General features: G+C 42.3%; 1 protein-coding gene across 2 annotated transcripts in view; it reads left to right on the forward strand.

Annotated features, from left to right (window-relative positions):
- Positions 1–20165, forward strand: part of RET (ret proto-oncogene) — a 204258-nt gene extending 184093 nt beyond the window's left edge. The window contains exons 18-22 of one of the 2 annotated variants that reach the window (XM_084845255.1): positions 4179–4316; positions 10766–10865; positions 15586–15733; positions 17561–17734; positions 19822–20165. In XM_084845255.1, coding sequence (XP_084701381.1) covers positions 4179–4316; positions 10766–10865; positions 15586–15733; positions 17561–17718 — 544 coding nt within the window. In that variant the 3' untranslated portion in view covers positions 17719–17734; positions 19822–20165. Of the gene's footprint in view, positions 1–4178; positions 4317–10765; positions 10866–15585; positions 15734–17560; positions 19764–19821 lie in introns of those variants that run through there. The other variant, XM_084845256.1, reaches the window with a different exon arrangement.
- The last annotated feature ends 1015 nt before the right edge of the window (positions 20166–21180 follow it).

Raw genomic sequence — 21180 nt, forward strand, 5'->3', positions numbered from 1 at the left:
GGCGCTCAGCCTTCCTTATAGTCCAGCTCTCACAGCCATATGTTGCTACTGGGAAAACTATAGCTTTGATTATACGAACCTTTGTCGGCAAGGCGATGTCTCTGCTTCTTACTATGCTGTCTAGGTTTGCCATAGCTTTCCTCCCAAGGAGCAGGTGTCTTTTAATTTCATGGCTACAGTCACCGTCTGCGGTGATCTTGGAGCCCAAGAAAGTAAAATCTATCACTGCTTCCATTTCTTCCCCTTCTATATGCCAGGAAGTGATGGGGCCAGATGCCATGATCTTCGTTTTTTTAATGTTGAGTTTCAAACCAGCTTTTGCACTCTCCACTTTCACCCTCAACAAGAAGCTCTTTAGATCCTCTTCGCTTTCTGCCATTAGGGTGGTGTCATCTGCATATCTGAGGTTGTTGATAATTCTCCCGGCAATCTTAATTCTGACCTGTGATTCATCCAACCTGGCGTTTCTCATGATATACTCTGCATATAAGTTAAATAAGCAGGGCGACAATATACAGCCTTGTCGTACTCCTTTCCCAAATTTGAACCAATCAGTTGTTCCATGTCCGGTTCTTACTGTTGCTTCTTGACCCTCGTACAGGTTTCTCAGGAGACAGGTAAGGTGGTCTGGTACTCCCATCTCTTTAAGCATTTGCCACAGTTTGTTGTGATCCACACAATCAAAGGCTTTAGCGTAGTCAGTGAAGCAGAAATTGATGTTTTTCTGGAATTCTCTTGCTTTCTCCATGATCCAGTGAATGTTGGCGATTTGATCTCTAGTTCCTCTGCCTCTTTGAAACCCCGCTTGTACTTCCGGTAGTTCTCGGTTCACATACTGCTGAAGCCTAGCTTGTAGAATTTTGAGCATAACCTTGCTGGCATGTGAAATGAGCACAATTGTGCTGTAGTTTGAACACTCTTTGGCGTTGCCCTTCTTTAGAATTGGAATGTAAACTGACCTTTTCCAGTCTTGTGGCCATTGTTGAGTGTTCCAAATGTGTTGGCATGTTGAGTGCAGCACTTTAACAGCATCATCTTTTAGGATCTTAAATAGCTCAGCTGGAATACGGTCATCTCCGCTAGCTTTGTTGTTAGTAATGCTTCCTAAGGCCCACTTGACTTCACTCTCGAGGATGTCCGGCTCAAGTTCAGTGAGCGCACTATCATGGCTATCAGGACATTCAGATCTTTCCTGTATAGTTCTTCTGTGTATTCTTTCCACCTCTTCTTAATCTCATCTGCTTCTGTTAGGTCCCCGCCTTTGTCTTTTATCATGCCCGTCTTTGCACAAAACGTTCCCTTGATATCTGCGATTTTCTTGAAGAGATCTCTAGTCTTTCCCATTCTGTTGTTTTCTCCGATTTCTTTGCATTGTTCATTTAAGAAGGCCTTCTTGTCTCTCCTTGCTATTCTCTGGAACTCTGCATTCATTTGGATATATCTTCCCCTTTCTCCCTTGCTTTTTGCTTCCCTTCTTTCTTCAGCTACTTGTAAAGCCTCATCAGGCAGCCACTTTGCTTTCTTGCATTTCTTTTTCTTTGGGATGGATTTCGTTGCTGCCTCCTGAACAATGTTATGGACCTCCGTCCATAGTTCCTCAGGCACTCTGTCTATCAGGTCTAATCCCTTAAATCTATTCCTCACCTCCACTGTATATTCATCAGGGATGTGATTTAGGTCATACCTGAATGGTTTAGTGGTTTTCCCTACGTTCTTCAATTTAAGCCAAAATTTTGCAACAAGAAGCTCATGATCTGAGCCACAGTCAGCTCCAGGTCTTGTTTTGACTGACTGTATAGAGCTTCTCCATCTTTGGCTGCAAAGTACATAATCAATCTGATTTCGATATTGACCATCTGGTGATGTCCATGTGTGGAGTCGCCTCTTGTGCTGTTGGAAAAGAGTGTTTGCTATGATCAGCATGTTCTCTTGGCAAAACTCTATTAGCCTTTGTCCTGCTTCATTTTGTACACCAGGGCCATGCTTGCCTGTTATCCCGGTGATTTCTTGACTTCCTGCTTTAGCATTCCAATCCCCTATGATGAAGAGGACATCTTTTTTTGGTGTTAGTTCTAGAAGGTTTTGTAGGTCTTCATAGAACCGATCAACCTCAGCTTCTTCAGCATCAGTAGTTGGGGCATAGACTTGAATTACTGTGATGTTGAATGGTTTGCCTTGGATTTGTACTGAGATCATTCTATCATTTTTGAGATTGTACCCCAGTACTGCTTTTCCCACCCTTTTGTTGACTATGAGTGCTACTCCATTTCTTCTAAGGGATTCTTGCCCACAGTAGTAGATATAATGGTCACCTGAATTAAATTCGCCCATGCTTGTCCATTTTAGTTGCTGATTCCCAAGATATCCATGTTCAGTCTTGCCATCTCATGTTTGAACACCTCCAGCTTACCTTGATTCATTGATCTGACATTCCAGGTTCCTAAACAATATTGTTCTTTACAGCATCAGACTTTCTTTTCACCACCAGACACATCCGCAGCTGAGTGTCCTTTCGGCTTTGGCCCAGCTGCTTCACTCTTTCTGGCACTACTTGGAAATACCCTCTGCTCTTCCTCAGTAGTAGATTGGACACCTTCTGACCTGAGGGGGTCATCTTTCGGCGTCATATCTTTTAGCCTTGTGATACGTTCCATGGGGTTTTCTTGGCAGGAATCCTGGAGTGGGTTGCCATTTCCTTCTCCAGTGGACCACATTTTGTCAGAACTCTCCGCCATGACCTGTCCATCTTGGGTGGCCCTGCATGGCATAGCTTATGGCTTCACTGAGTTACGCAAGCCCCTTCGCCACAACAAGGCAGTGATCCATGAAGGGGATGCCCCCTCTAAGGAATATCAAATGTGTTTTCATACATAAGGGACTGCAGTGTTCTTCCACAGGTCCCATTCATTTCAGTAGGAAGTGTAGGGAAATGTTATGTTGAATAGTGCCTACAAGTTATAAATTCAAGAAACAGCTGAATGTGTATTAAAAACTGAGCAGTGCTAATGTCGTCATCATCCTTTTTAAGGAAAATTACAACTGAGAGCCAATAGGGAGAGTGTCAGACTTGGCTAAAGAGACCTAGATTCAAATCACTGCTGTGCCATATCATTCACTGGGTGAACTGGGGCTAGTCACTATCTCTGAGCTTAACTTAGCTCAAAGAGTTGTGAGGATAAAATGTGGTGGATAAAATACAATAAATAAATATAAATGTTTTTACATAAACAAGGGAGGTCCTTAGAAATGAAATCGAAATCACTGCAAACCCTGTTTGGCATAATCATAGAGAGAATGCTAACGCTGCGTGGAGGAGACATTAACTCAAATAAATGGCATGAAGGGAGAACAGATGGACTTCTAACACAGTATGAAAGGTTTTATGAATGAACCCAGGCCTCATGAAGGAAGTTGCAGACATTTTCATTCTACACTAATAATGGTCTGTTAAGGACAGCAAAAGAACTTCAAAAACCATTGCATGACCAAATGGAACAAGCAGTTCAGTTTGCCTATATGCAACTATTTTTTGTAGTCAAGTTTCTTGCTGAAGTAATTTTTCAATAATTGTGAAGCAGAATGAATGCTGCAACAGAGAAAAAGGTTACAGTTGCCAAAAAGTTTCCAAGTGTGGTTTTCAGAGGAATCCCAAGGAGTTAAACACAGCTTGCAAATGCAAAGCCAAAGATTGATGAATCAGTCCCTGCCATGTAGGCCGCAATCATTAGACACACCTTAAATCCCAGACAGCTCGTTGGGGCAATACATAGCTAAATCACTTCAGTGCCACTGATTTCAGGGGATAGCTGTGCCTAACCTTCTCTGGATTGTACTCTTGTGACTGATTATTAATCCTGGTTTATTAGAGAAATATTTTGTAAAGGTTCAATTTGCAATATCAATGTGCAGCTCTGCAGAATTACAATAAAAGTCACAGGTTTTTCAGTGTGAACCCACATTTTGTAATCTTATCTGACTGCTGCTCCTTCGCCTTTGATTTTTGAGCCCTGAAATTCTAATTTCATTTTCAAATCTATTTTTAACCGTTTACTTTTGTATCAGTGTATACAGACAGTTCTGTCAAATTTTAGAAATTTCACTAGTGCATGTGCAGTATGGAGATGCAAACCCTTTATCTCCTAATGCTTTTAGTAAATGTTGTTTTCTTTTCTCCTCAGGTGGTCCTTTGGAGTTCTGCTGTGGGAGATAGTCACCCTGGGAGGTAACCCCTATCCAGGTATTGCTCCTGAGAGACTATTTAACCTCTTAAAAACAGGCTATAGAATGGAGAAGCCAGAAAACTGCAGTGAGGAAATGTAAGTAATGCCAAATTGCAGGCACTGCTGATCCAAAAGATTCCATTAGTCGATTATAGCCATGATGTATTATGATCGGCTGCTCCGTCTTAGGTCTTTGCCAGATAGGACGTCTTACCCTGTAGCAGCAGTAGTGCTAGTGGCTAGCCATGTGTGAGCACTAGTCATTTGGGAAGAAATACTTGTCCTCAGCTTAAGGAAGGGGGTGGGCTAGCTTTAAAGCATTTAAAAACAAAGATGTCACACCTGGCCATCATAATCAATAATGAATTGTGAAGCAATGAGCGCAGGCATAAAACAGACGTATAAATAGGTCAAGGATATGAACTGAAGCTAGGTGAAACACAATGGATGCATTTTAGGAAACTGGATAATACACCCAGTAGGCAACCCAAAACAGCGGTTGAGCTTTTCTGCAAACTTTTGCCTTGGAACAATGAGATGCCCTCAGTTTCCACACACCCATGACAGGGTGGGCAATTCTGGCCTTTCAGGGAAGGGGGGGGGCTTTACCCTAGTCACATTCTTCTTTATAGTTTGTGACTCATATATATGGGTTATGTGCCTCCACAGAACAGTCATTCGGAACATTGTAGAGCTGAACAGCATTTAGGTGGGAGTTCTGGCCATCGCTTCTGTGCATGCTCTGGGTGTGGCTCCAGCCTGCCTCTCAGTTCCTTTTTGTCCACCACAGCAATTAGCAGCATTTGAAATACTCTCCACCTTATGGCTATTGTAGTACAAAAATTGTTTTGTTGTCGCCTCCTCAGACACAGAGCAGAGTCTTCTCTCCTTTCTCTCATAGAATCATAGAATAGTAGGGTTGGAAGGGGCCTATAAGACCATCGAGTCCAACCCCCGGCTCAATGCAGGAATCCAAGGCTGTGTTTCCATCAGCAATTTACTCCAACCGGGCTGCATGGTGAGGTCTCTGTGTTTCCATGACGTCTTGGCGATTCAGCACCAGCCACACATTTTAATGAAGAAAAACCGCTTCTTCTGAGACTGCTTATAGTCTGACTTTTCCAGCTAAACTTCGGCTCCATTACTGACCTGTTTCCACAACTGCACTAGGTTCGGTATCATTGTCCTGCCCATGGGGCGTGTAGACCGGCCTTTGTGGGTGTGTCACTCTGACCTCAGTGACCCAACCCTTTCCCTCCCTGTTTTCCAGAAGTTTCATCACTGTTTTGGAGCAGGATGCTAAGGGACCAACTTTTAAAACATCATTGAAAATAAGCATCGGAACACAGCCCATTACCTCAGTCAAGGGGTGTTTTCTCCCATTGCGCTGAGTGAGGTTTGCCCTCTCAATAACAGAAATAACAGAGAAGCCCTTCAATTGACGCGACACATATCAAAGCCCTCAATTCCTGAAATGCAATTAAGCGTGATCTTGAGGCTCTGGTCCATTGCCTTAGGACATAACTCCTTCACAGCTTCCATATAGAGATCCTGTGCATTAAAATGGGGGCTGGTTTCATTCCCTTTCCCACAACAAACCCATTAGTGTCTCCTCAGAAGTAACTCCCATTGTGGTCGATGAGGCTTGCCTTTGAATGCCCACATCAGAACTTGCAGAGATTTGAAATGGCACATTTTAAAGCCCAGTTTCTTAAGTGCGATTAAGTGTGATCTCGAGGCTCCAATTCATTGCCTTAGGAAGTAAGTACTTCATAGCTTCGTTATAGAGATCCTGCAGGTTAAAATGGGGGCTGGTTTCTGTCTTTGCGTTTACTGCTGTCTTTCCCACAACAAACCCATTAGTGTCTCCTCAGAAGTAACTCCCATTGTGGTCAGTGAGGTCCTGCGAGTTAAAATGGGGGCTGGTTTCCATCTTTGTGTTCTCTCCCCCCGTCACTTTCCCAGCACAAGCATATGTGTATCTATTCAGAAGTAACTCCCATTGTGCTCAGTGAGGCTTGCTCCTGAAATGCAGGTGCATCTGGACTTTCAGGGGAAAGGAGAAAGGAGGGGAGCTTCTCTTCACAGCAAAGCTGATTCCTTTTTAAAAATCCGGTACTCCTCCATTAGTTTCTCCTTCTGTTGTCCTGAAAATACAGCCGAGAAGGCAGGAACACTGATGAGTTAATCAGACCCAACCCAGACTCCACTCAGACTCCACCCGGCCATCAAGAAAATAATTCAATTAGAGCTCAGTGGAAACAGCACAAAGCCCCAGGCTACAGCAATGATAAGCTGGGTCTTTAAGTGCTGTGGAAACAGGAAAAGGAGAAGATGTGATTGGGGAAACATCGCAACAAAGTTGCAAACAAAGGGAAGCCAATAGCATGGAAACACACCCCAGCTCAAAACATCTATGACAGATGGCTGTCCAGCCTTGTCTTCAATGCCTCTAGCGTGGGAGAGCCCACCACCTCCCTAGGTAATTGGTTCCATTGTTGTATTGCTCTAACAGTCAGGAAGTTTTTCCTGATGTTCAGCCGGAATCTGGCTTCCTGTAACTTGAGCCCATTATTCTGTGTCTTTCCTCTCTGTGACACCCTTTCAAGTACTTGAGTAGCCCTATCATATCTCCCCTCGGTCTTCTCAAGGCTAAACATGCCCAGTTCTTTCAGTCGCTCCTCATAGGGCTTTGTTTCCAGTCCCCTGATCATCTTTGTCGCCCTCCTCTGAACCCTCTCCAATTTGTCTGCATCCTTCTTAAAGTGTGGTGCCCTGAACTAGACACAGTACCCCAGATGAGGCCTAACCAGTGCTGAGTAGAGGGGAACAAGTACTTCACATGATTTGGAAGCTAAACTTCTATTAGTGCAGCCCAAAGTAGCATTTGTCTTTCTTGCACCCACATCACATTGTTGTCTCATATTCAATTTGTGATCTGCAACCATCCCAAGATCCTTCTTGCTTGTAGTATTGTTGAGCCAAGTATCCCCCATCTTGTAACTGTGCATTTGGTTTCTTTTTCCTAGGTGCAGAACTTGGCATTTATCCCTATTACCTTTCATTCTGTTGTTTTCTGCCTGGCACTCCAGCCTATCAAGATCACTTTGAATTCTGTTTCTGTCTTCCAGGGTATTAGTTATCCCTCCCAATTTTGTGTCAACTGCAAATTTGATAAGCATTCCCTGCACCTCCTCATCCAAGTCATTAATAAAAATGTTGAAGAGCACTGGGCCCAGGACTGAGCCTTGCGGTTCCCCGCTTGTTACCTCTCCCCAGTTTGAGAAGATTGATAAGGCTTCAACTTCCTCACCAAATCCTCCTGTGGAAAATCAATACCCCTCTCTCCATCAGATGACATCAGGCCATATCCAGAACAGATATTGTTAATAGCAAAATCCTTAAGACTGGAGATAAACGCTCCACCAGTCCCAGTCATGGACCTGTTTTTTAACAGGTCATAATCAGACTTAACTTCCCCAGTAACTATTCCCATGCTACCAGTACGCTTGCATGTCATTAAGCAGTCATGGTCAAAACCTTTTACAGTCTTTGCTATGTCTAGGAAAGCCTATATAGGGTTCAAGAAGAAGACTGCTATTTCCTCTTTAAACACTTCATAACTCCATAATTGTGGAAGCATCCTAATTCTAAACAAAAATCTCACTCTGCTCCAGTTGACTCAGAGGGGAGAAAATTAGACTCAGTTGGGCATAGAATCTACTCTGCTGCAGCTCTTGCTTTGAGTAGCCAACTACAAGGCTTGCATGACAGCCCACCAGCAGTTTCTGTGGGAGAAAGTGGCAAACTTCTTTGATCACCTCCCAGAAGACGTGAAAAACCGGGCAATGATTTTTCAGACCAAAGCTCATAGGCTTGCCAGCCAACAGATCAACACAGCTTGCCATATTGCTGACTGTGGCTCCAAAGCTATGGCAGCTGCAATATCATTATGACACCATGCCTGTCTTTGTATAGCAGGGCTTCACCAGGAAGCTAGATCAAGAATGGAGGACCTTCCATTCAACGAGAAGGCCTCTTCAGTGTGTCCACAGATGGACCATGTCTATACGGTGAAGACATCAGCATGAAAGATGGGAATGGGATCCCATTCCTCTTTGACCTCCACAAATTATCCATGTGCATACTGGCAACACCAATGATCAGTTCGATGCCAACCTGATTCAGCTTCAAACAGACCCTCTAAACCAGGTTCGTATACTTCCTTTCAATCGAGGCGATCCTTCTAGGGCAAGCACTGCCAATCTACACAGGACAAACACCCTGATCAATCCAAATGTAATCTCTGACTATTACAGAGGGTCCTGATCACTGACCCTCTCACGCCCAAACAGACTCGGGCCTTTCCTAGCTGCTTGGGAATCCATCACCACTGATACGTGGGAACTTTCCATTATTGCACGGGGTTACTCCATCAAGTTCAGAGACACCCCTTCCACAAGAGTCTTCTGTTCCACTTGGCCTACTCCAGTTCTCAGAAAAGAAATTGCCACGCTTTTAGGCAAGTGTACTTTAGAAGAAAATAATTCCCACTCAAAAGCTCACTGGTTTCTTCTCCAGATACTTCAGTCCCCAAGAAGGACTGAAATCTTCAGCCTATTTTTGACCTTCAGGAGGACATCGGTTGCTACATCCTCCCGAGGAAGCTTCAAATGACTACCCTCTCCTCCATCCTTCCCTTACTAGGTCTTCACATTTCTGTTCACCATGCCTTACATCGTTTTCTTAGGTTTGCCCTGCACAACAAACTCTTCGAGTTCAAAGTTCTCCCATTCAGTCTGGCCACAGCACCGAGGATCTTTACAAAATGTATGGTGGCAGTGGCAGCATACCTGAGACTACAAGGAATCATCACCTTCCCACATATAGATGACTGGCTCTTTGTACCTCCCTCATCCCACCATCTCAAGCCCAATGTCACTGTAGCCCTGTCATTTTTGGAATCCTTCGACCTACAGGTCAACAAGGAGAGGTCCTGCCTAATCCTTTCTCGAACACAGCAGTTTATAGGGCATTCCTCAACTCCACTTGGGCCCACACCTAACTGCCGACAGACAGAACGGACCTACTAAGACAGCTTGCACATGAGGTGAAATGCCTCCCCTGGTGTCAAGCAATCACAATCCACAACCTCAATCCTGTGTATAGGCTTGTGGCTGTACTGTATGAATGGTTACAAAGATAGAACTGTTTCCCACGCGCCTTTAGTTCTGCAAACGGATCCACATATATGCAGGCATGTGTTTCTATGTGGATTCAGAACTGCCTTGGATATAATTTGATCAGAAGACCAGAAGATCAGAGTACAATTATTTAATTGTGTATTTATCTATTTATGCTAAAGATTTATGTTCCACCTTTCCAAAACAACCACCACCACCCCTTTCCCAGGACTGCATAGTGAAAACAACAGTATAATAACAAAATACAAATTAAAAAACAACTTACGAAAACTAAGACATTAAAACCAACATTGGAGATAAAAGGCAGCAGCTTGCAGAATGTCAACTTGCAAACATGAATTAACTATTTGCACAGCAGAGAAATACTGAAGGAAACATAACAACAGGATTCTGATGGGAGGGTGTTTTGTGGGGGGAGGGGCAGCTAATGTTCACATAAATTGTTAAATTCTTTGGACACAATTCAGCCCATATTCACTGGGGTCAGAAAGAGCAGGGGGGGGGTGCACAGTGGCCCCCATGGCAGAGAAAGTATTCTAACTGAGGCAAGTGGGAAAGGATTCAGCTTTTACCAAGCTGCTTATATTTATGAGGTTGTGTCCCAAGAACTGGGAAGGAGCATAAAGGGGCTGCCCTGGTTCTCCTAGCTCAAGTAATTAGTGTGTGGTTGCAGGACCCATGATGTTCCTGTGCTGCCCCTCTGACACAACACTTCCCCAGTAGAACCTTCTCCCATCCCCTTCATGTCACTTCTTTGTTGCTGGATTCTCCACATGATCTGAGAAAAAGCAGCCTATTTAGACTGGCCAAGGATTTAGTGTATGTATGTTGCTGTTGCCACCGCTAAACCCTGGGCCCATTGTGCTTGTAAAAGCCTCTGTGGCCTGTGCTTCACCTGCAGGCCCAGTGAGGGTGGCCATGTGTCCTGCTTTACAGAGGACAGTCCTCTGTTTGAAGGTGTCCTCTGTTTGAAGGCCTGTCCAGTTCAGTTTAATGATAAAGAGTCATAAGAAGTAAGAGCAGGGGCCTTGAGGTTTCCCATCAGTACTTAGTGCCTGGAGAGCAGGCTGAGCACACATACAGGTTACCTGGTCATAGTCTTCTCCACTATGGTGAGATGCATTGTATTTCTACTTAAATTAATTATTTCTAAATGTGCGTATAAAGTAGCATATGCAATCTGTGTTGTCTTTTGTCCTTTTTTATGATGGCTTTCCTCTTTTTTGGAGATGCCAAAGTGACCACCCTACTAGATCATGCCCCTTATTAGAGAACATTCAGCTGAAGAGGAAGAATCAGACCCTGATTAATACACAGTGTATCTTGTGTTTTTTCTTGCAGGTACAATCTGATGCTTCGCTGCTGGAAACAGGAGCCAGATAAGAGGCCAACATTTGCTGAAATCAGTAAAGAGTTAGAGAAAATGATGGTAAAGAGTAGGGTAAGTGCCTTTTGAGTTCATGAAAGCTAGCTGGGAAGATTTTCCTATTCAAGCTGTTGTGTGCAAGTAATTGGCAAGATTTTATTTAAGACACTGTATCCATTTTCCACCATCCATATTTGAAAAAGAATGAGCATGGGCAAGAAGTCCAAAGGAGTATTTGGGAGATCAGAAGAAAGGAAGATGTACCTAATAAAGAGGAGGGGATATTTAGGGCATCCCTACACCAGCCTAAAATCCTGCATTTAAAATAGGGCTTTCTGCTTCCGTTTTAAATGCAGGATCAAATTAATGACTCCCTTTTTCATGTGCTTCCTTTCCCCCCACCCATTCCCCCCTCCCATTCCCCCCTCCTTCTCCCCGGTAGCTGAGTCTTCCATTATCTTTCATTGATCTCGCTCCTCTTTTTGCTGCTTTGTGGAGGAAACTGAAGTGGAACACAACAGGGTAATTTGGTAGCTCATTATCTGCGATCTATTTAAAAACAGAACAAAGGGCATTTAGTGCAGGAGATGCCTGGGATGATCACTGCCTCATGTAAAGAGCCCGCAAAGTTCTGTGAAGGGTCAATCTCAATCGCAAGATAAAAGCCCAGTGTGAAGGAGCCCTTAGTTTAAGAAAACACCTGAAAAGGAATACCAGCGCATACCACACAATGCTTTTTTGAGGTGTCTGATTACAGTGAACTGGTAGTATTATTTACGTAAAAGGGGACAAAAGTATAAAAACAAACAGGCGTAAGGGCCTTTTCACACAATTTAAGTTCTTTCACTGTATACATAAAAATGTAAAATGTGACTGCAACAAACAGGTGTTTGAAAATGAATGCATCTCCTCCTTGAATGAATACTCTGTGACAAAGCCAGGTTCAGCACTGTTCAATGTGTGAAAGTGAAACAGGACTAAGCTGTTAATAAAGGAAGTAGTGTTTTTAAAAAGTTTTCTTGACTAGTCCTAGAAAGAAGGAAGGAAATGAAATGGGTAGCTTAAAGATCTAACTCCAGTAAAGAGGAAGGATTCTTCATACTCAAAGCATCTTTAACAGGTTTACTCCCCAGTGTTCAGATTTCCAAACTTTCCAGAGCATTTGTTTTTTTTAAGAGGGATAGTTTCACTTGCACAACCTGTTAAGTTTTGGGGCTGCATTCAGGACCTCTCCTGCGGCCCCTCAAAATAATTCTGTGCCTTCAAAAGCTGTTTCTCCTGGCAGCTGCTGCTCACAATCAGCTTCAGTTCTTTTCAAGCCTCTGTGATCCCTGTCCCCTATCAGAAGTTGATATGGGCAGGCTTTGGATCATTGATAGCCCAGGGAAAAACAGAGCAGCTGCCAGGAGCAACAGGTTTCAAGCCATAGCTGCTGTATTAGAGGCTTGGAATTTGGCCAAGGAGAAAGAGAGCCCATTCTTCCTCTGCCCCACATCCCTTCCTCATTGAAGAGTAGATGGAGGAGAATTGGAAAACTGCATTTGCTTGTGCACAACCTGTGTGGGAGTTTTACTAACTTCCTCAACTTGTACCCTCAAATAAAAACACACACACACACACACTCATGGTACTTATTGCTTACCATCACCCCAAAGTGTTTTCCTTTAGCCCTCTAGGCATTTGGGAATGTCTCAAGTTTATTCATCTAGGGCGCAATCCTATGCATGTTTAGAGACAGGAAAGTCCTACAATTCCTAGCATGCTGGCTGGTGCATGCTGGGAGTTACAGGACTTTTTTCTGTCTAAACATGCATAGGATTGTGCACTTAATCATATAAAACTGAAATATCTGTTTCTCAGTAAATTTAAAACAGCATAGCTTTTAAGTACGTATAGGCTAGAGTGCCAAATTCTAGAGGCAGATTAATGCAATAAACCAGATTGCGATTTATTTATTAAATAATTTCTTAGATTTGTATTCTGGGTTTTGACTGGAATCCCCAAAGCAGCTTACAGCATTCATAAAATATACAGTTCCATTAAACACTTTATTCATAGGGAATCAGAATTACTTGGTATTCAAGGATAAAAGAAAAGGAGGCAACTCTTAAGTCTGGTGAAAAGCAAACTTTCTTTGTCAGAGGTGATGGTATAAAGGGCTAAGTACAGACAAGCTTAGTCATCTGGTTTTCTAACATTGCAAGTCTATACAGACGTAAGTCTGATTAATTTAAATGAGGCTTTTTCCCAGGTAAGTGGGTATAGGATTGCTGCCTAAGAGTCCTTTTTAAGTCATTCGAAATCATCCCAAATTGACCACATGCTTGCTAGGTCACCCGCACCCATTTTGAACAGGTTTAGGTAGACCCACTTGTGTTTCACCCAAGCATCCAACAATGGCACCAAATGCGAGAGACACTCAGGACCACTTTTTAAAAAATCTGAACCTTCCAGGATTGTCAAAGGGTTGCTATCTTTCCCCTCCCCTTATAGAGTAGACGAGTCAATACTGTACAAGATGCTGAGAGGGAGGGCTTGAGAACATTCAGTCAAGAAAACTTATACAAATAAGTACTTGCTTACATGGAGAAAACATGAAGGCAGATAGACATGCAATATATAAACATTTCCTGGAATGGCCTGGTCAGGGAAAAACATGTGACAGGCCCCTTGTTGTGTATGACACACGCAGATAGCCATAAAACAGACTGCTGACTCTCAAAAATGGGAGTTTGAGCTTTTTAAAATAGAGGTAGAATGTCTAGCTGACCAAACTTTAGCTATCAGGGCCAATAGGAGTCTGGTTCCTCACACGCTGCAATAATAAATGGCCATCTGATTACTGGGTAAATGTGGTTCCCCTGCAGTTAATATGCTAATGAGAGAAACACGCTTGATCTCCCACAGCAGTTTAGTTACAAATACACATTCACTAGGTGTTCCTCTATAAAGGCCTATGGTGTGCTATGAACAGATGACTGGATGCCTAGACAAGGAATAACTGAATTTTTAAAAGTCCAAATGATTAAAAAAGCTAAGCTTCACAGTGCAAGAAATTCCACTCTTGGGTCATTCACAAGTAATTTATTTTTTCTCAGTGGGAGGAAATGCCTTCTTATCCCCAAAATATGGTAAATCAGGTAGATGGTGGATTCTTCCAGATGGAAGGCTCCTAGTGCTATTGTGCAGCTATTTCATTTCCTCCTCCTCAGTGGATTTTCTCTGGTAAGGAAAAAGTGGTGAGAAAGCTTTGGAGGGTTCCCATTGGACATCTGGACCTCCTGTAAAATTCTGTGAATGAGGCAGGGTTGTCTGGAAGCACCCGGTTTCTGATAAGATCATCGTTGCTGGATCAGACCAAACATCTGTCTAGTCAAGCACTTCAGTTCCAACATAGCTAGTTGGGTGCCTCTGGGAAGCTTACAAGCAGGGCATGAAGGGAACAATCCTTCCCTGACATCTCCAGAAACTCCCAGAAAGAAAACTTAGCATACCACTTTAGCAAAATGCATCCACTGAGGCCTAGTCTAAGGAATAACTAGTAGCATTCTATAAATAAGATCTGCAACAAAATGTTGCAGTGTGGAATGCTCCTTGCTCAGGATTCCAGCTGCTCCACCCCACCCACCCCTGTGTTTTCTGTCACACACACCCTTTAGTTTTTTTCTGAAGATTTCTTGTACTTATACAAATCTTGTGGTTTTGTCAAACCCACGGATACCACCCTCTGTGTATGGGCAATGCTGTTTTGACTACATAACCAGCAGCACTTGCAGCTTGAACATTGGAAATAGAGGGAAGGAGCATTGCAACAAAATGTTGCACCGTGGAGTGCTTCTGCTCAGTGCTCCAGCCACTCGGTTCCATTCCTCCTCCCAACCCCCGTTTTCTCACTGTGAACCAGAAAATTACCCCTCCAGTTGATAAGATGGTTCTCTCTACCCTTTTAATATCATATTTCTTCTGTCCTCCTTTTCCAGTGACTCCATTCCCCCTCCTATCTCTTTTTCAATTTCCCCCCTCTCAACAGTCAAATCGGCATTCCATGGGCGCCGAGTCCTCATTGGGCTGTTTTTTTCTTAATAGGTCTTGTAGTTCTGCAAACCTTGGGGTTCCCCCAAGCCTGCTGGGGGTTGGACTCGATGGCCTTGTAGGACCCTTCCAACCCTACTATTCTATGATTCCCCTTATGTGTGCATGCTGTGTTTTTAGCTATATAAGTGCGAGCACTCGACTTGAATTGGTATTAGATTATAACATAATCATTTCACAACATCACCTCGCCCAGCATTTCCAGCTGTGATGATTTCTGAAGCTTCACTTGAAAGTAAAGCATGTCTAGGGGGAATCTTCCTGATTCCAGTGGGCCTTTACTGATGTACCAGATAATCATATGTGTCAAATAAATTCTGCCTTCAGTGTCGAATAAAGGATTGCTCAGAGAGGCTTTCATGCTGTGCGGATAATCTTAGTACCCTCCTACTATCCTGGAAGAAGCACGATGATGGGGGTGGGGGGGTGGAATTTCCAAGTTTGCCTGCCAGATTCACTATGTTAACTTGCTGGCAAAGAACACCACTCCTGGGGACTAGCAGTTGAGCATATGTCTACGGAAGTGTGTCTAGTGTTACTCCAAACAAATGTGTCTCCAAGGATACTACTCTTGCAGCAAGCAGAAGTTGATGATCTCATCCACACTGAGTGTTTTGTTGTTCAGTTTGAGGGATGAAAAATGCGAGTAGAAATGAGAGCCAAAGAACTGCATTGTTAACCATCTTTCTCTTTATCTGCCTAGGACTATTTAGACCTTGCAGCTTCCACACCTTCTGACTCATTGCTTTACGATGATGGACTCTCAGAAGAGGAGACACCCCTCGTGGATTGTAATAATGCTCCCCTCCCTCGAACCCTCCCTTCCACATGGATTGAAAACAAACTTTATGGTAGAATTTCACATGCATTTACTAGATTCTAGCAACACACACACACCCAAAGTGATTTTCCTCTGCACTGTCCTCGCACTCTCTGTAATAACCTTTAGAGTATTATTTGTCTGAATGAAACCAATCAAAATTTGCTTGGCAAATCTTTTTTTCTCCCTCTTTCATTTGTCACTGTCAAACTCTGCATTAGGCTCTTACTTTAGCTGTCTTTTGCAGCTGTGTTTTAAAAAAAATTAAAGGATGTGAAAACGTGCAACATTACTAAAATATATATTGTATGATAAAGAAAAAAAAATCTTAGATCAGGGAAGTACTCTCAGGGGAAGTTTTAAAAATATGCGAGTGAATATCCAATTAAAACTATACTTTTTGTGTATCTGTGGGGTTGGGAGCACTTAAAAGTGCACCGCTATATTTGGCATCTCTCATTTTAAGTAACAGCCTTTTTTTTTTTTTTTAACTGCTTGAAGATTTGGAATTTTCCTCACATTTCACTGTTAAGAGTCCATTCTTGTTTTTATTCTAATGGATTCCTGAATCTCAACTGTTGTCTGTATATTTTAAGTTCCCAGTCAGCCATGGCTGCTTACTAAGTAATGGAATTTAGGGTGGGGGTAGAGAAGGGGGAGGCTGGAAGAATCAGCTTACAATGCAAGGAAGGCAGAGCAGATGCAGCTGTGTAGCTCTTTGGAAGCTGAACTGGTGAGGACCACATGAAAGCAACCTCTGCTGTTTTCACATGCTTTTGGTTTCTCATGAAAATGTGAGCATCTAAGCCATGTTTTAAATGTTGTCGCAAGTGTCTTAAAAGGAATGTGCTTTAATATTGTGGTGGTGAGATAGACAGTAAAGATGGTTCTTGCCAAAACTCCTACATTTTTGTCTCATAATTAAATGCTTACATGCCATTAATGCTTTAAATTACTTTAATTCAAGCTACGTAACTTTTCCCCTTTGCCCATTCTTTTTATTTGTCAGTATCAAGGTACTGATTTGGAGCCTCATCTCTGAGCCCCAATTCTTTAATTCATAGTTAGACTCTTAAAATAATTAAATAAGATGGCTAAATGCCAGGCTAATCTTCCTGAGGTCAATAAGTTCTTTGCATGTGAACTGTGAACGTCTAGACTATAGCTATTATATTCGGGTTCCCAAAGACACTTGAATTCTGCTTTATTTGTGAGTGTCTTAAACTTCATGGGGTCCTTGCAGAGAGTGGTTCTGGGTTTCTCCCCAAATTAAACTAAGAACTAGGTGATTCAGGAAGAGGAGGAGGAAGAGCTAGAGTTAAATCTGATGTTCATGGAATTCAGTGGCCCCTTTGGAAGCTGCTCCAGGGCCTCAGTTTTTTTTAAAGATGCTCATGTATATGAATCCTGTTGACTTCAATGGGATGAGTATTTTTAGGATTAAAACATGCATGCTAAGTGTTTAAACTTTTCAGAATTGGGGACTGTGTAGGCTTATTACTGCTTTGAGCACTTTACATACCACAGGAATACTCCACTGCAATAACCAATCTGCTGCTGTATTCCCATTAAAATATAACACCCTGAGATCCAAAGACTTATCAGAAACAAATGTATTAGCTTGCACTGGGATATATCAGAAGAGCACTTTATTTATTTATTTAGTCATGATTTTTTGGCCTTCACTGCAACTTGTGCTTCAGTGCCTTTGAAACACAGTTCTCTATTTGTTTTTTTACGGGGGATATGTTGTAATTTGGCTTGCAGTTTTTGAAGGGAGTTTTGCCAAGGGCCTTACTGTCTGCACATGAAGTTTTGGTTCTTCAGTGCAGAAAAAATTATCTGTTTTCATTTTTAGGCATGTCATACCCGAACTGGCCTGAGGAGAGCCCCGTTCCGCTCACAAGATGCGATGGCCCTAAGTCTGTGTTTTCAAGATATGCAAATGATAGTGTATATGCTAACTGGATGGTTTCACCCTCAGCGGCAAAATTTATGGACAAGTTTGATAGTTAACAATTTCTTGGTGAAGGTAATGGACTCAGGAGGGGAGCAAATGTCCAAAGAATGGCCTTCCCCTTGGCTCATTCTTTGTCTAATAACTGGTTGAAGCAACAGGAATTTCTAGAATGGGAAACTTTCCCCTACTTTTTAGTAGTTCCTAAAATGTTATTTCTCTCTCGTGATACTATAATTGACTCTCTCCCCCTATGAAGGCATATCAAACTGGGTCACATGACAGTTCCAGTAGTTGTTTAAGTTTTTTGCCATTCTCCAAGTAATCCATTTTGGTAGCTATGTATTACTTGTGCCTGGTGGAGTTCATTGTTAAAGTGTTCAGGGCAATGGCTCAGTACTGGAACTGTCATAAAGGGGGTGGGATGGGGGGAAACTCTGTTGTTTCATTATAAACTTCTATTCTGTGGTCGTTGCTAAGAAAAGGCAAATTGATCAAAGCATGAAGCACAAATTATATGATGGGAACAATTTTTCCAAAAATTCCTGAACTTGCTCTAGAGTTAAGTGTTACCATGTTGTTGGCAGTAACGGATCCTGAGTTAATGGGGATTTGGAACCAAGAGCATTGAGTGACTCAAATCAGTGTTGAGATTCAACATTTGAAGTATTGGAAACCTGTAGAAATATATTGTTCTGTCTTAGTGGAAAAATAGGTTTTTTATCAGGGTTAAACTGTTCTTACCTTTAGCACAATGGAAAACTTTGATACCAGATATACTGTAGTAGAGACATGATCTCAGAGTGCCCACCTGACACACCTTATTTTCCTTCATGTACATTTTACTGATGTCTCAAAATCTGCTCAGGATGTTTTGAAATGAGCTAAAGCAAAGGGACCTGGTTTGTAGTCACGCCCAGTGGATTTTAGTCCTCTCGGCTCAAACGCTTTAGTTTCTGCCATCCATTGCACAACCAGTGGGACAGTGCAGGCATAGCACTGGTTCCCTGTTAACCACAATTAATAAAATTTGGAGTCAGGCTTAGGAATGCATGTTTTGCCCTGCAGCCTCTCCCTTCCCTAGAGCAAAATCTTTCCCTTTAATTGTGGTTAAACAGTTGGTAGTCACCAACACTTTCCATGGTTAAGGTTAACCAGAGTTCCCTATATCCCAGGAGGTGGAGCACTCTTCATACTGCTTTCAGACCACGGTAAACTGGAACGCCTGGTTACCTTAACCACAATTCATGCGGGTGGTAACAAACTGATTAATTGTGGTGAAGGTGAAAGGGTCTGCAGGAGAAAGGGTCTGCATTCCTAAGCCCAGTTCCCAGTTTGTTAACCACAATTAACATGGAGCCTATGTTGCATCTGCATCAACCCCTGGAGAACATTTAATTTACACAACTGTTTTTCTCTCTCTTGTGAATCGTGCAGACAAAAGATTTTAGTCAATATAGTCTTTGCTCTCTTCCTTTGTTATATTTTTCTCTGTCAGTATGGAAAACATGACAAAAGTTGTTGTGTGCGTTTTTTGAGAGTAAAGCTAATAATGAATGTGACGTCTTAACTTTGGCATGGTGTTTTGGAAGATGATCTACAGAACTAGTTGAAATGGTTAACGGACACAGCATAACATGACTGTATTTTGTTTGTAATTTCATAATGTTAAGGAAGGATTTTTTTGTTTCATTTTGTTTTTCTAAAGAATGCTGGATCATAACCAATATGTTTACCCTTTTTGGATACTCTTGCATAATCAAAAATAATACCAAAGTATTGCTTCTGTCACTTAGGTTTCTGCCATGTAATTCTGTGTGTCTCCATTACATGTCCCAATTATTCCAGAAATCAATGAGTCAGATTGCCAAAAAAAACCTGTAACCACTCTCATCATGAAAGAGGTCTGAACACCTCATCAAGATAAACTGGTTGAAAATAACCCTGTTCTCTGACAAAGGGGCAGGAAACAGTTTTCTTTCTGTAAGCTAACTACTACACTAGACACTGTTTACAAAAAAATATAACTGCCTACAGAGATGTGAAACAGCCCTCAGTATACTGTAACAAGCAATCATCTCAAATAATAAAAATGTAAATGTCATAGGCTTGCTAATTCATTGTTGTTGAGAGGAACTAATTGTAAGGACTTAAACCTACAGCAGGTATTGCTGGTGACTTGAGGAATCGCCTGAGGATTCAGCCTTCGTTCCACCATCTGACTGATCAAAGGAAGAAAACTGCAGGTAGACCAGGCAAGGAATCCTCCTGGCAGCAATAGGCCAGAGTGAGCAACATACAAGGCCTATAAAAACCTTCTGAGTCCAGCTTGATCACTGCTCTGAGCAACTAGGGAGACTACTTTCTCCTACTAAGTTACAGATTGTCTTTGCCTTCCTCCCACTCTGCTTTTTTGCCTCATGCTGTCCTTGAAGGCATGGAAGCTGGGTCTGACATTTTCGTTTATACCTGCCTTTCTCATCATAATTAAAGAGAAATAATATGTATTCCTTGGGAGTATTCACAACTATCTAATGGGAAGAGGTCAACTCTGCTCCCAGTCCCAGGACATGGCAGCCTCTGAGCTGAATACTTTCTCCTCTGTTGTCTAAATGTAATTATGCCAGTACCCAGCATTTCCCATCCTGTACGTCAGGTGAGTGTGGGACAGTCATTCCTACCATGAAGTAAGAAAAGTGTTGAATCTGACATCACCTAGTCAAACGGTTACTCTTCTGCAGGACAGATGTAGTTACTCTATATCCCAACATCATCTGCATGGTGTTCCTTTATCATTGGCTGTTCATTTGGGCCACAAATGTAGGACTCTGTGCAAGCCACAGGCAGAACCTTCAAGAAATCCCTAGGAATGATGAAACACTAGCCACCTCCCCTTACCCATGCCCTGTAAACACAATGTAACAAGCAGGGAAGACCAGAATTTCCTCATAATTCCTTTCTTACTATCACAGGAGCAACAGCAATAGCAAGGGAGCTTCTCTGTCAAACATCTCCATACGGGTAGTATTTTGGTTTTCCTTTCACTTTCCCCCCTCATTAGATAGTTTAGTCTTTCAGTTTAGTAGGGGTTTCTTAACTCTGTCTCCACAACCAGTGCCTCAAGACCATCCAGATGGAAATTTGGAATTACAGATCTGGATTTAATAACAAGCTATTGTGCAAAACATCTTTCTCCAGTAGTCTGTATACCTTTTCACCAGTGTGATTTGCCAAAATCAGGGCACATTGTTTAATATTTCACTTATTAGCATGTCTTTCTGCATTTTCTAGCAGTACATCACTAACAACTAATTCCAGCCAGATCATGCTATAACCTCTCACCTCCTATCACCATAGGCATACTACATCCCAAATAGTAATTCAGATTGTTCATAACATGGAAAAATCAAATACAAAAGAACCGCCAATCTCCAGGTGGTAGAGATCTGGTGACAACATTTGCATAAATCCTCAAATCAGGATTTGTGTGTAAAGGAATGAGCAAGAAAATTGTATGAATC

Source organism: Heloderma suspectum, chromosome 3 (assembly GCF_057233095.1).
Source record: "Heloderma suspectum isolate Gila_16-S chromosome 3, 16-S_ref, whole genome shotgun sequence".
Classification (NCBI taxonomy): domain Eukaryota; kingdom Metazoa; phylum Chordata; class Lepidosauria; order Squamata; family Helodermatidae; genus Heloderma; species Heloderma suspectum.